At 41.0% G+C, this 14,872-nt stretch overlaps 1 protein-coding gene across 1 annotated transcript in view; it reads left to right on the forward strand.

Moving 5' to 3' along the window:
• Nucleotides 1–4,474, forward strand: part of LOC122542895 (ras-related protein ORAB-1-like) — a 49,391-nt gene extending 44,917 nt beyond the window's left edge. Inside the window, exon 6 of the mRNA XM_043681024.1 lies at nt 547–4,474. Within this exon, the coding sequence (XP_043536959.1) occupies nt 547–747 (201 nt within the window). The 3' untranslated portion in view covers nt 748–4,474. The remainder of the gene's footprint in view (nt 1–546) is intronic.
• The last annotated feature ends 10,398 nt before the right edge of the window (nt 4,475–14,872 follow it).

Consider the following 14,872-nt stretch of genomic DNA (forward strand, 5'->3'; position numbering starts at 1 on the left):
TGGCAACTGTTTCTCTCCCTCCATCTTTCTCCTCTTCCCACCCCCCTCAGTTTGACAGCATTTGAGTGAAGTTGTTGGACTTAACTATTGAGCATCCCATTGAACCCATTATTTCTACAGATGCTCCAGACTTGCTGAATTTCTTTAGCATTGTTTTTCATTCCAAGTAGTAACAACAATGGCCAGCAAGCATCAGTCTGAGCTAAGATGGGTGCAAAATTAATAAACTTGAGACTCCATGTTATGGAAATATCAAGCCTATAATTTGGCATGTTGAGAATCAACACATGAATGCACCATAACTGACTAAAGACAGACTAAAATATGCAAGTGCTTTACTTTGGTGCTTAAAATGTATGGTTTAAACAAAATGCAAAGTTATTCTAATAACCAAACAATTCCATCTTGAGACTGATCAGCACTCTGTTTAGTAGTTAGCCCCTGGGTCAATTTCAAATCATTCTTATACTTTAAACCTTGTTCTAAAAGTTTGGGGAATTTCTAAAATGGCTACTAATCCTTCTCTAATATCCTTTTTTTTTGTAGGAGTATGCTGATTCTCTCCAAATTCCATTCTTGGAAACCAGTGCAAAAAATGCCACTAATGTTGAACAGGCATTTGTGACGATGGCTGCTGAGATCAAGAACCGTATGGGTACAGGTCCTACACACAACGATGAGAGGTCCAATGTCCGAATCCAGAGCACTCCATTAAAGCAAGGCAGTGGTGGAGGTGGCTGCTGCTAAGGGCATTAGTCCAGCAGAGACAGATCTATTCCTGTGCACAACAATAAATTTAACCTTCTACAGCATTCGTCTCCTGACCAGTAATGGTTTTAACATGATGGCCCACTTGATTTGACAATTTTTTGGTAGACTTTCTGCCCAAAATGGACTTGACCAATTTGAAACTCCAGGAAAAATTGTCTTAACTTTTGCCTCGAATGGTCTTGTGTACTGCTGTTTTGAAACACTTGGATTGTGACTTTTTTGTAGTGGTCAATTTGCCTTCCTATCAGTGTCTCTTTCTCTCCCAAAAGGGGTTTTGTGGATTGGGGTCAAAACTAACCAGAGCATCTGATAGTAACATTTAAAGTTCAGCTGCACTAAGAATATTGCACTAGCAATTATGCATCAGCATCCCACCCTTGCTGGGAATAGTAGTTGTGGAATTGAGTGAAGGAAATCCAAATGTTTGTGAAATCTGGCTTAAATTATTAATCTTGTAAGAAAGTACCTCTAATTATCCATACTAAGATTAAATAGATGGAAACTAGAGATTCTGAATTTTAGCCATAATTTTATCTCACCTGACTTTAAATTCCCTCACTGCACTCCTTCACCAACATACCAACAAATGTTAATCCTGCACTGTTAATGAGTTCTGTTGACATTCTCTATTGTAAATGGCACCATCAAGATAGATGAACTCTGGTAACAGGTCACAATCTTTGCTTTTGGAATTGTTCCCCTCTCCTATTCACTCCAGAAAATGGATGTTGCTTTTAATCTGCCCTGATGTCACTACTTTTTGCTCCTTTGCAGAATTCAACTCTGAACCTATGGGACAAAATCTAAGATTCACTATTCATTGTTCAAGATTCAATTAGCCTAATCTGATTTGTAAGATCTTTAAATGCAATATAATTGACCAGAATTACAACTGTAGATGAAGTTGTGGGCTGGATTGACAAGAGTCTGTGCTAGCTAACTGAGCACTAAAACCAGTTTTACTTGAAGCTTATGGGCTGATTTGAAGATTTACCAGTATTAAGAGGATGGATATCTTTTACATGCTTGGGGCTGGGAAATTGGATTGAAGTTTTAAAACCAATTTCTTGACCACTGGTCCAGCAAGTTTGAACTTGTATTTAATTTTCTTGAGCCATTATCTCTAAATTGACCAAGCTTATTCTAATCTGAATTTGTAATCTTCCAACAAGTGGTGATATTACAATTAACCACTGTAGACACTTCTATCAATCTTGAGCCCAAAATGGGTTAAGGCTAGAATCTGAACAATTGGCAATCAGTAACAAAATAAATGCATTCCTTTTGCTCCCATTTTATTAAAGCTCCAGTTGTAACAAGTGAATGTGGTTTTGAACCTCTTTCCTCTGCATCCTGTGGGCATTGTTTATAGTCTATTTCCAACTTTAATTGGTTAATGTCAGTCTGCTAATGTATCAGTGCCTCCAGAAAGACCAGATGCAAATATTGCAAGGACCCAGTTTGCAATTTCTGAACAAGAGGAATTTGCCTGCCAGTGCAAATATTCTGATACAAATCCAATTAAAATCCTAATAGTCATCCAGTATTCAGTTCCTGAACATTACTGGTTAAGTAGCTTTTCATTGGTCTTAATTGTTCTTGGCCATAGCTAAGCTACAATAAAAAATGTATTAATGTCAAAACTAACTTTGGAATCTTGCAACTTTAATTGTTCTTGTTTTATCCACTGGATTCTCCACCACTTATTTTTGTTCTGTTCTATTTCTAACTCCACTAGATGGTGTAGCAATGTGCTGCTTTGTTTAGTGAATTCCTGGATCTATGAAATTAAAATGCTTTGCAAGTGGTAAAGCACCAGTGATCTGGCTAGTCAGTCCCTATTCTATTGGATTGATTTTTAAAAGCAGCTCTTCCTGTCATCTGCACCCCTTTGACTTGATTTAAATAGATTTTTTAAAGTAATTAGAATTCTGTAGATCCGATTTCTAGTTGCTGCAATTGGAGCTCATGTCTATTATACATGCTTCCTGTGCTGAAGCATGACTTGTCAAATTGCTTTCTTTTATAGGGACTCTATTTTAGCTCAGTAATTTGCACATGCTTGTATTTCTCTCCTGCTATGATGCCACTTTTTTCAGAAGTTATATTCAGGCATATCTGCATGATTAAACTTACTCCCTCCTTGGAGCAAATTAGATTGATACCCTACAAAGTTTGAACTGAGCCTCCACCTTTGAATCTAATTTAGATTAATTTTGATTTGTGATTGGGATACACTTTCCACTGGGAAAATGAAGCATGTAACTCCCTCCAGATTCCAAATGAGATTTGTGTAGATACTAGCCTTTGTAGCTGGAAATCAGTTGACCCATCCAAATGGGATGTGGGCAGGACCTTGGGTCAGTTTACCACAACTCCAGTTTTGTCACATTCCTCTCACTCATTCTGTAGTCATTTTTTGAACACATTAGAAACTACATGCTGCACACTTTCTAGAATAGTGGTGATTCTGTTGGCATGTCTGTTTACAAACCTGCATTGTTTTTAATTGAAATACTGGGCTAATTTGTGCAGTGTACTGGCACCTGAATTCCAAAATGCCAAGGCTCCATCTTCCTGCTTAAAATTGCTTGTAAATTGGAATTGCAGCTTTGATCATTATTGCAGATTAAGCAAATTAATGGTGACATGGCTTCCGGTACTTTAATAGCACTTTCTAGTTATTTTTGACCCTTTCTTTCACAATGCTTTCACTACATTGTCTTAACAGTTACCTAATCCCCAAAAGTATGTTTAAAATTAGTATTAAATACTGTAGTAACTAGATCTCTATTTGATAAATGCTAAGTCTGTAAACACTAATGTTTCCTGCTATCTACATTGTAAATCTGAATCCAGTATTGGGAATGATACCAAGGTCAAATATCAACTATTTCCCCAGTCCTCGGTTGACTAATACTGATAGTCCTGGTATTATACTTCCCCAAATCTTTCTAAATTGCACAATCTAACTCTCCACAATATTCATACACTTGTATTTGCTTTTCCAAGGAATTTACTTTTCTCTGGGAAAGCAACAGCAATAACCCTAAGCAAGGTAATGTTGACATGCCAATAGGGATTAAGTATCTGGAACCATATGTTCAAAGTGAATGCTGAACACTGGATGGCCTGTACTGAGTTTTTATTTAGGGTATCAAACACTTGGCATTTAACATTAAATCCTGACATGATCTTCAAACATTTCATGATTTCTTTGTCAAGGTTCCAGTTATACTGGCTGTGAAGTTGGTAACTGAACAAATATGGTTCATTCCCTACCATTTTAAGCTGGGGGTAAATGCATAACCAAAATCCAAGTTACCAAAATGTCACTTTCAAAATATTCCATAGTTGATTGAGCCATTCAGGTTGGTTTGGAATAGTTTACCAAATCAGTTGCTGGTCGTGATCTTAAAGTTGAATGAAGTTGAGCACCCTTTTTCCCTTCTAGGCATTGTTGGTTTCCAGTGTCTGAGACAGCCCATTACAATGCAGGCTAACACTTGATATGCTCCTATGAATTTTATTCTCCTCACTCCATTACCAAAAAATTTAGGACAGAATCCAAGTGATAAGTCTGCTTGTTTTTACTTAATCTGTAAATGACTTATTACAATTCTTTGAATAAGATGGAGACCAGCTTTCTTGGATTTCTTGTTAATGCTGTCTGGCTATCAAATAAAGTCAACTTTCCTCCTAAGTACATTGTGCCATGGATTCAAAGGACTAATTCACTGATCTTATACAGCATCTTGGCAGGAAAATGTTGACATTAAGTCAATATTCTGGCAGCATCCACCTAGGACTGGTGGCAAATTTAACTTCCACCTTTTTCTATTTGGCAGTATTGGGCTAAGTACAGATTCACTGACCTTCAGTGACAGGAAACTGGTAACAATGGACCTATCTGGAACCTTTTCTGTGGAGGAAAAGTAGGGATTGCTAGAGGACTTGGCTAATCCCAGCACTCTGGTAGAGGGGCAGGTGGGGTGGGCCTATTCTAATTGAAGTACAATGATATTAATGGTTGGAACAGACTTCTGATCTGTTAGATCAAGTTTCAAACATGCCAAAGTTGATGGCATCTTGGCTGGGGAGGAATGTGGTGATTGAATCAGTGGTCCATGTTAATGACGCAAGTAGATCCCTTCTGGTGAAGGGAGTATAAGTGGGTAGAAATGGAATTTAAAAAGCACAATGGCTGGCTTAACTCAGTCGAGCAAATTGCCAGAGTATAAAGGGAGAGAGTCACTGAATCTGGCCCTTAAAAGTGGAAGTAGAATTTTGAGGAAGCAAAAGTGTAACTAGTAACCCAAATTCCAAACTTTTGCAAATCAAATTTGCAAATGCAGTCCACAAGGCAATTTCCTAGAATGCACACTCTCTCTAACCTGGGAGAAGGCTATTCTAGATCGAAATGTGTAATGAGGAGACTGGTGATTTTTCAAAGTTACCTCAAGAGGAATGACTAGAATTTCACATTCTAGTTTGAGGGTAAGAAACTTCAGTCTGGAAATGGTATGCAAGAAACTGAAGCAGGTCACAGTCTCCTTTTAAGCTCCACAATCAATAAAAATAGTAGCTTATTTAAACTTGGGCAGGGAACTGGCTGGTGTCATCTCCCACAGCTCTGAATGCCACTTAGTCTGGAAAAAATCTTGCTGCATATAGTCAATGATAGCATCTACAATACCCTGGAGTAAAGAATTCCAAATAGTACTTATCCTGAGAAATTCCTTTTTTGCCTTTAACTGAAGGTGGTGGCCAAGGTATTACAACTGAAACTGACTATGCTTTTCCAATGGAGTGGCAATCCTGGATCTGCTATGTTCCTGCATTTCCATTTGTTCCCTGTTCCCAACATGAAGTCTCAAGATAACTGCTGACATTTCCTTTTGGTCAATATTGAATTAACCAAATTTTTACCTCTGCTTTTCTTAAATGGACCAACCCCCTGGGAAATTTGTTTCTATGGGAGTGCCTCCAATGTAGCAAATATAGATTTAGTTCACTCTCCAAAAGGCTTCTACCTCTTCCTAGAAATTGGTCTGAACATTTTGCTCCAAATAAGGCAGCCATCCCTCACCTTTATGCTAGTGAAACTTTAAAAGACTTTGGTCAAATTGCCAATTGTAACAGTACTTAATATACAGTATTCAAATCTTCTCATTTTGGAAATTTGCATCAAGCAGTCAATGTGCTGCTTTTAATAAAAGGCTTAAATATAATCCCAATATTCTGTAGAAACTGATCTTGTAACTTGTCTGCTGCTATGGAATGCACAAACCGAACTGGTCTTCCCAGAACTGCAAAAGCAGCTCAGTGGAATTCAAGGGATAGCTATCTGCCTTTGTTATAGTTTCAGTATCTAAGAAAATTGCTTCCTAACCTATTCCATGACTAAGTCCTTCTTTAGAATTCCAGTTTCATAGTAACATTGTTCGTCATCAATTTGTGTGGTGGAGCAAGGCTGTGGACAACTCTGGAGGTGGTGAATTTTTGGTCTTTGGAATCAGTACTGATGTTTATTCAACTTGCCTGACTTGTTTAAAATATTTTTCACAGCTAATGAATTTTAATTTTTGATACAGGATATCTTTCCAATAGACTTACTAAGCTATTCCTGCCACTTTTTTTTGAGACTTCTCCACCTCTTGATGCTTGCTACCTGTCTACTTTTCAATTTTAAAACTTATGCCGACACCCAAATGAAGGAATAGTTGGCCAGGTCATGATTTATTAGTCATCCCTAACTGGTCTCTGGGCACTTAAGTCAACCCTACTGTCTGCAATCCTGTGTAAGGGCAGGCCAGACCAGGTCATGATGGTAGTTTCCTTCCCTCTGACAATGCACTGGAAGGGATTTTCCTGACCATCAACAATGGATTATCATATGCTCCCTAATTTTGGATATTTATTGAATTCAAATTCCACAATTTGTCATGGCAGGATTTAGACCTGGGTTCCTAACAACCAGGGTCTAGCGGGAATACCATTAGGCTTTCTTCCCCTAAATTTGTTGAACTAATTCATACACACCAGCCACTCCTCTGCTGCTACCTATCCCACCATAATTCATGCTATTCTGTATATTTAGTTTCTAAATCCAGATTTTTGTGGGGTCTGACCTACCCAGATATCAACACACAAGTCAAACTCAAGTGGAGTTTTGAAGTTTAGTGAGTATTAAATAACCCTACCAATGATGCTTCCTAGCATTTAACCTTATTCATCTTCACTAGTAAGATTCTAATGTAAAGACTATAATCAAGCAAAATCAGGCCTTTTTTATTTCCACAATGTAATTTATTTGTGTGTATGTATATAGTCATAAATGCAGTTTGGTTCTGGATAGTTGCATATCAAGTAAATAAACAGACCTCTGGACTTTGACTCTACATAATATTGATATTTACAAGTTTGAAGGTCTAGGAGGGTTCAATAACTGAATGGACCCCCATTTACCTTCAGCAGGGATATCTTGGACAATAGTCTTTCCCTACTGTGCCTTGGTGGTAGCTGCTACTGTAAGCTTTGGAGCATCTTTGACCTTGCACTATGCCCATCTGCAACCCTTGGTCAGGGTCAACTCATCGCTCTGGAAGACCAGCAAGTTTGATAGACCAGAGTGTGTCTTTAACCGATGTTTGTGTCAGTGTCCATCGTGGGCAACAGACTGTGCGGCAGAGTCCTGTGTCACTGAGCTGCTGGGGCCAAACCTCCACACCAACCACTGCATCTTCCTCCAGAGTTCCTATGTAAAGGCACGTTCTAGAAGCAGATGTATGACAGTCTCAATATCACTTTCCTTCTTCCACCATCTCCCACACAGCCACTTCAAAGGCAGCATGCAGTGGGTGTACATAACAGACTCTCACAGGTGCTGCCCTTGCCACCAACCAAGCAATGTCTTGTTGCTGTTGGCAAGTTCTGGGGATAAGGCATTCTGCCAAATGATTGACAGTCTGTTCAGAGCACCACACACTACATTCCACCCTCTCCTTTTCTTGCGGGGTCTCAGATGTTACATGCTGACTGCTTTCTCATGGTCTTGTGGTCAAAGGTGCTTTTCTTTGCAAAATTCTGTTTGAAGGACAGGTGCTATGGAACTGTCCAAATATTTGGAGCATTTCGCAGGAATGAGGCTAGTTCTATCCTTCACAGGGGCAGGTAGAACCTCAGTACACAGTGACACTTGGTGTTTGCGTACCAAGGGTCTATGCACAGCTTGATACAGCCACACCCACAGGTGGCCATCAGATGACAGCAACATTGGGTACATTCTTCCCCTTCCCTTATCCAGAGTTTTGTATATGGAGTCCCTGAAGACCTGGTCTATCTTAGGCTTCCAGATGAAATGGAAGATGGCTTGGGTGACTGAAACAGCGCAGCTTTGGGGAATGGGCCAGATCTGTGCAACATACAACATCAGAGTGTCTCACATCTAATGACCAGGTTTTTACACATAAAGGATAGGGAGCAATGCTCCCAAAAGACCAGTTTCTGCCTCACCTTGGCAATGCTCTCCTCCGAAGATTTTGTACACTCCCCAGCCGCTCTGAACCCAGCAACTTCCAGTAATCTGTCCTGATGGTGAAGTGAATGAAAGATCGGCCTGCCCAGTTCCAAAAGAACAGGGCCTCACTCTTGCCTCAATGTACCTTGGCTTCCGAGGCCAGTTTGAACTGGTCACATGCTCATGAGTCTGCACGCTGACAGTGAATCCGAGTGCACAACAGTGACATCATCCATGTACAGGGAGGTTTTGACCTGCAGGCCCCTGCTGCCTGGAATAATCACCCTTCCCAGGCTCACATCCTTCCTGATGGACTCAGCAAAGGGCTCTATACAGCACATACACAAGGCAGGGGAGAGTGGGCAGCCCTGCCTGACTCCAGATCTGATTGGGAAGCTTTCTGATTCCCATCCATTGATTGAGACTGTGCTAACAATGTTGGTGTGGAGCAGTCAGATCCAATTGCAGATTCCCTCCCCAAAGCCCATTTTGAAGAACAGGACTTGCGTGTGTGAGTTTGCTTCTCCTGGTCCAGACTGATGAGGCAAGCATCCACCCCCCTGTCCTGTACTTGGGTGATTGTATCCTTGAGGGTGAGGCTCTCTGAGATCATCCTGCCTGGTTTGGTCAGGGGGTATCACCAATCCCAGATCAGACCTGACCCGGTCAGCGGTGACCTCAGACAGGATTTTGTAATCTGCATTCAGCAATGATATTGGCTGCCAACTTCAAATTTGCTCCCTCTCCCCCTTCTGCGTGTAGATGAGGGTGACGATACATTTCCTCATGGATTCACACATGGTACCTGCCATTCGGCTCCAATAGGTCCTGGCCAATCCAGTCCCTCAGACTGGAATACAATTCGGCCAGTAAGCCATCGCTTCCAGGAGGTTTTTTCTTTTCTAAGGGCTCGAGGGCCTCGGTCAGCTCATCCAGAGATAGCGGCTGGTCCAGCCTCTCCTGTATAATGTTGACTAAGAGCTACATGCTAGAGAACAGGAACGACTGGGAGGCCACTCTGACTGTGGGCTTTGTGTCAGACAGCTTGACATAAAAGGATTTGCTGATCCTCATGATGTCCGCCTGAGATGACATTACTGAGCTGTCAACCTCCTTCAGGTTGCTGAGGACAGAGCTCTCCCTGGAAAAAGAAACATGAGCACATCTCAGTCTGCCCTATGGAGTGGACCCTGGACCGGAAGGTTATCTTGGAAATCTCCAAGGCAAAGAGCAAGGTTTGCTGGCTCTTCACCTCCTGGAGATCCTCCGTGACATTGACCCCCCATCGCCTGCAGCAGTAGGCGGCTCTGCACGGTTTTCTGGAGTTTGGACAGTTTTTCCCACCTTCTGAACACCTTTGGAGGATGAAGAATCTCTTGATGTTCCCCTTGACTGTCCCCCACCAGTCCAATGGAGACTCAAAGCGGGGCTTCATGGTTCTCCAACCTGCACAAATCTGTTTTGAGCTTCTCAATGTTTTCTGGGGTCAACAATTTCATGTTTCAGCTTCCACATTCCCTTGCCGGCCTGCTGGTTGGCCTGTAGGTGACAATCGACCAGCAGGAGGCAGTGGTCAGAGACGAACACTTGATGTCATTGGATCTGACTGAGAACGTGCGGGACGCGAACAGGAACTCTGTCCTTGAGCAGATAGACCCATCTGGCCGCAATTGGGTGTATAAGCCCCTTCATAGCAGTCCAAGCTCCTGTTTATGCTCCATTCTAAGATTGTTATTTGTTATCCAACTTTGTAAATATAACTCTTCCCCCTTTCTTGTGTTTACCAAGTATCCCTATTTAAATGTATCAACAATCTTTCCTTCAGCCACTCCTTAAAGTAGCAAACTTTACATTCTTACTACTTTCTGCATAAAGAAGTTTCTCCTTACACTTTTAGTGAATTGCAAATGTTGGCGATGACTGGCAAGCTGCTTTGAAATGCTCAGTCCTGAACCAGCCATCGCCTAGTTGTTTGCGCAATTTTATACCCTACCAATAACTCATGCTCTTAAACAAAGGGAAACTAATGATTTATTCAATTGCTTCTAGGAACGCAAAGGCTAATTGACAGGATGGAAGTGATGCTTCTATTGCAGTGGTTGGGGGTGGAGTGGCAGCTGTAAATAGAGATGCAAAAAAAGTTTCTTCCTTTCCAATAAGGGCAACCAAGTTACACTTCAAATTCTTAAAAGGAAGACTAAAGCAAAATACTACAGATTCTGAAAATCTAACTGCAGAAGAGCTATGCAGACTAAAGTTCTCAGGTCAAGGTAGGATTATTAAAAATACTTGGTTCCTTTTCTAAAATGCATTCAACTGGTGGCACAGTGGTTAGCACTGCTGCCTCACAGCGTTAGAGACCTGGTTCAATTCCCCCCTCAGGCAACTATCTGTGTGGAGTTTGCACATTCTCCCCATGTCTGCGTAGGTCTCCTCCGGGTGCTCCGATTTCCCCCCACAGACCAAAAATGTTCAGGTTAGGTGCCCATAGTGTTAGGTGAAGGGGTAAATGTAGGGGAACGCATCTAGGTGGGTTGCTCTTCGGAGGGTCGGTGTGGACTTGTTGGGCCTAAGGGCCTGTTCCACACTGTCAATAATGTAATCTAATCTAATCCCTTTGCAGAAAAGAGATTAAGAACATCTATTATGGCTGACCAAGGAGTGCCTTCAGGGTTTTACAGCAAGTAAACACTGTATAAGAACAGTGTTTGATTTAATTAGTAGTTTAGAAATATTACAATCCATAACAGTCCTGATTCTTACAACCTTTGTTATTTTATCACACAAGGCTAGAATTGTGTACATATCAGCTGAGATTTTTTTAAACTGACAACTTGCCAGTCTTGATTTTGCACTCAGTAGCAAGCGTTGGTATAATACATTCAATGTATAACATCTTCTTAATTAGCATATCCTCTGTGTAATGAGATCAGTTCAGTCCTAGTATATCAGATTTCAGGTTATTTCCATGGACAATGAGATTTTCACAGTACAAATACCGTACCACTTGTGGATCAAACTGCAACTGTTGAACTTTGCAAAGAAAGTAACAATATTGCAATCATCACCGTTTTTCAGATATTTGCATTTTCCTACCTCAAAGGTTAATGTTTAATGAAGTGAGTTTACAAATTTGAAATAAAACAAATTAGACTCCAGAGTGAAAAACAGTACCATGGGGTAATAAAGTCTGGATTGGTTCCTGGGTTCTATGAAAATTTGCAAAGCAGCAAATACAGCTAGAGAGGTTATGTTGGAAAGGTGGGATTCCTCCTCATGGACCCAGCAGTATTAACAGGAAGGTGGAATGTATGTGAAGAACATTTTTTATTCTTTCATGGAATGTGGGTATTTGTTATTTTATTCATCTGGAATTGACCTTTAACCCGAGTGGCTTGCTGGAACAGCAAGACATCTTAAATTTGAGCATTTGAGTAAAGTGGTAGGAGTTTCAGTGTAAAAGCTGGTGTGTTCCCAAAAATTGGTGGATCATATGAAACAGCCTGTCCCTTCAATCGGTTCACAACAAGGTACTGAATGTACCCAGGCAGCCTGTGTCTGCAACAGTCTACATTTGATGTGGTTTTATAATTAGATAACATTTGCTGCAGAATCCTGAATGTCTGAAGAATTACACTGACAAAAAAAAATTAGAACAGCCTTTATTATCACAGGCACTCGAATGACTGCAGTGAAAAGTTGATAATGTTGCCACTTTGGTGCCATCTTAGGTACTGGGTACCCAGGTACAGATTATTTTAAGTGTTTGTTATAGAATTGAAAGAGTAAAATGAGGTTTAGCATAGGAATGCAAATTTTTAAAAAGCACTCAATTTACTCCAAGTCCAGAATAGATCAGATTACTTACAGCGTGGAAACAGGCCCTTCGGCCCAATATGTCCACACGGACCCTCTGAAGAGCAACCCACCCAGACCCATTCCCCTACATTTACCCCTTCACCCAACACTACGGGCAATTTAGCATGGCCAATTCACCTAACCTGCACATTTTTGGTCTGGGAGGTAACCCACGCAGACACGGGGAGAATGTGCAAACTCCACACAGACAGTTGCCTGGGTCAGGAATTGAACCTGGGTCTCTGGTGCTGAGGCAGCAGTGCTAACCACTGTGCCATCGCGCTGCCCTTAAGAATAAAGTATCTTTAAAAAGTACTCAAATTATAGTCCATTTCACTGAACCCATAACCAGTAGGCTTCAGAACATGGGACCACACTATCTCCACATGCTGGCCTCCAGCCTGAACCCACCTCCAGGACCTGTCTCCCAGGATGGCCCAGGCTCGAACTGCCTCCCAGTCTGGGTTCCAGCCCACGACTCACCTCCAGGACGTCTCCCAGCTGGATCCATCTCCATGCCCTCCGGTTAAGTTTAAGAAGTTAAGATTGGGGAGAGGGGGAAGAAAAACTGCAGAGAAGAGAAAAAGAAAGGAAAAGGGACTGATGAAGCAGAGGAGCTCTGGCAGGAGTATCCTCCTCTGCTCACCATCTTGAACCTTGAGACTGTGTTTTGGATTGTCATCGGATTTTCATTTGGGTTGTGCGTTGTGCTGTACTCGTGTATCAGAAACTTCATTCATTGATACATAAGGTCCTGTTCTTTACAGACAGACAGAATGAGTACATGGACAAAATAGGTGACAGCTATCTGCTGGTTCATTTCTCAAGGCAATGCCTTGACCAATCAGAATCAACTTATGTGCTTGAACATTTAACAAAGTCTGACTGTTAACTGTCAATCAGCATTAATTCCCTATTGGTAACACCTCTAACAATCAGAATCCACTTGCTAACCAATCACCACTTCCATGCAGTGTCAATATTGATTATTGCTAAATGTCCTGATGAGTGCAAAATGAAAATCTTCAACACAATGTCTTTGTTCAGCAAGATCTGAGAAAGGAATAAGTGGCAGACTTCTGAACGTAGGCCACTGGACCTGAAACGTAAACCTTTCTCTCTACTAATGCTGCCAGACCTGCTCAGTTTTCCCAGCTATTTTTGTTTTTGTTTCTGATTTCCAGCGTCCAGTTCTTTGTTTGATTTATATAATCAGCAGTTTTGCTTGAATGATTACTATTCCATGGGCATGTGCTTTGAACTTCCTTGTAGAATCCCTTCTGAATGAAAATAGTTATTACTTGTTTACTGTATGTAGGATAACGCACTTACCTATCGGTGGAGCTAGAAATTCAGCTTACCACACTGATGAATATTATTTATAAATTTCCTTGAGTTTCACATTAGTAACCTAATCTTATGCTGTATATCAGAAGTTGGAATAAGCATCACTCAGCATCTGTTCCACCCCTTCCAATGAATAATAGATAGTTCATCATTAATTACTAAATAAATAATGAATTGTTCCATTGGCTCCGAGGTTTCATATACCTTACACTATAAATACAGCAGTCAGGAAGAACGTGCTGGGTGAGGAGAAAATTTTTAACCAATTGACTGTAGTGGTTTCAAGAAGTAAGGTTCCTTTTTGTATTATTAAAGCACTTTGTGCAATCAATAGAAAACATGAACGTGAGGGAAGATTGCAGCTAAATCATTGTAACTGTAAAGGTGTGGTAAATGGACTTCTGCTGTTTAATGTTTTTAACCCTAACAACAATGGCTTGGGCATCACTCAGTCATTCTTCGAAAGACTGTTGAAGTCAACATTTAATACCTATCCCTTGTTCCTTTGAGAAGGTGGTGGTTATCCTTTCTCAACTGCTGCAGTTGGCATGGTTAAAGTGTTCTCTTTAAACTGGATGGGAATGCCAGAATCTTGACCCAGTGTTGGTACAAATACGTCTGTCTCAGAGTGGTATGTGGCTTGGAGGAAGCAACTATAGTAGAAGGTATATGTTTAAGAGGTGCTGCTCAAACCTAGGAGAGTTGTTGTTCTACATCTTGCAGCCAGTGGTGGTTCAGTAAATGTCAGAGGTGGTGACAGGGCTTTTATTCATAATCCTGAGGTAAAAACAATGACATCCATATCTGGTTTCCAGCATCTGCAAAGAGTGGTGCTGGAAAAGCACAGCAGTTCAGGCAGCATCTGAGGAGCAGGAAAAATCACTGCTTTGTCCTGATAGTGTGGAGCAGTGTTACAGCTGCATTCATCCAGACACTGGGGACAGAATTATGTCCTAATTTGTACCTTGTAGCCAATGGAGAAACTCTGGGGAATCAGGAGGCAAGAACCACACTGTACAAATACCTAGCCTTTACTTACATTGGTAGATACACAGCTTTGCACCACTACTGCATTCCATGTCCCAATACCTAGCCCCTTCATCTCTTCATAGTTAGTAATTCTGGTTCGCCTTTATGCTTAGGGTGTATCCCAAAAATTTCATTGAGTCAGAATTTAGAGCAAGGAAGGAGAAAATGTTGACAAAATTTAGAGTTAAAATGACTATTTCAGGACTTTGTAGAGGGTCAGAAAACAGAAAAAGTCATCTTGGATCTGTAGCCCTGATCCTTGTTGCTGCCTGACCTGTAGGTGCAAAGTATAAGCCTGTGCTAATAACACAACAAAACCAACAGTATTCGACTGAAACAAAAACAGAA

Source organism: Chiloscyllium plagiosum, chromosome 41 (genome assembly GCF_004010195.1).
Source record: "Chiloscyllium plagiosum isolate BGI_BamShark_2017 chromosome 41, ASM401019v2, whole genome shotgun sequence".
In the NCBI taxonomy this organism is placed as follows: domain Eukaryota; kingdom Metazoa; phylum Chordata; class Chondrichthyes; order Orectolobiformes; family Hemiscylliidae; genus Chiloscyllium; species Chiloscyllium plagiosum.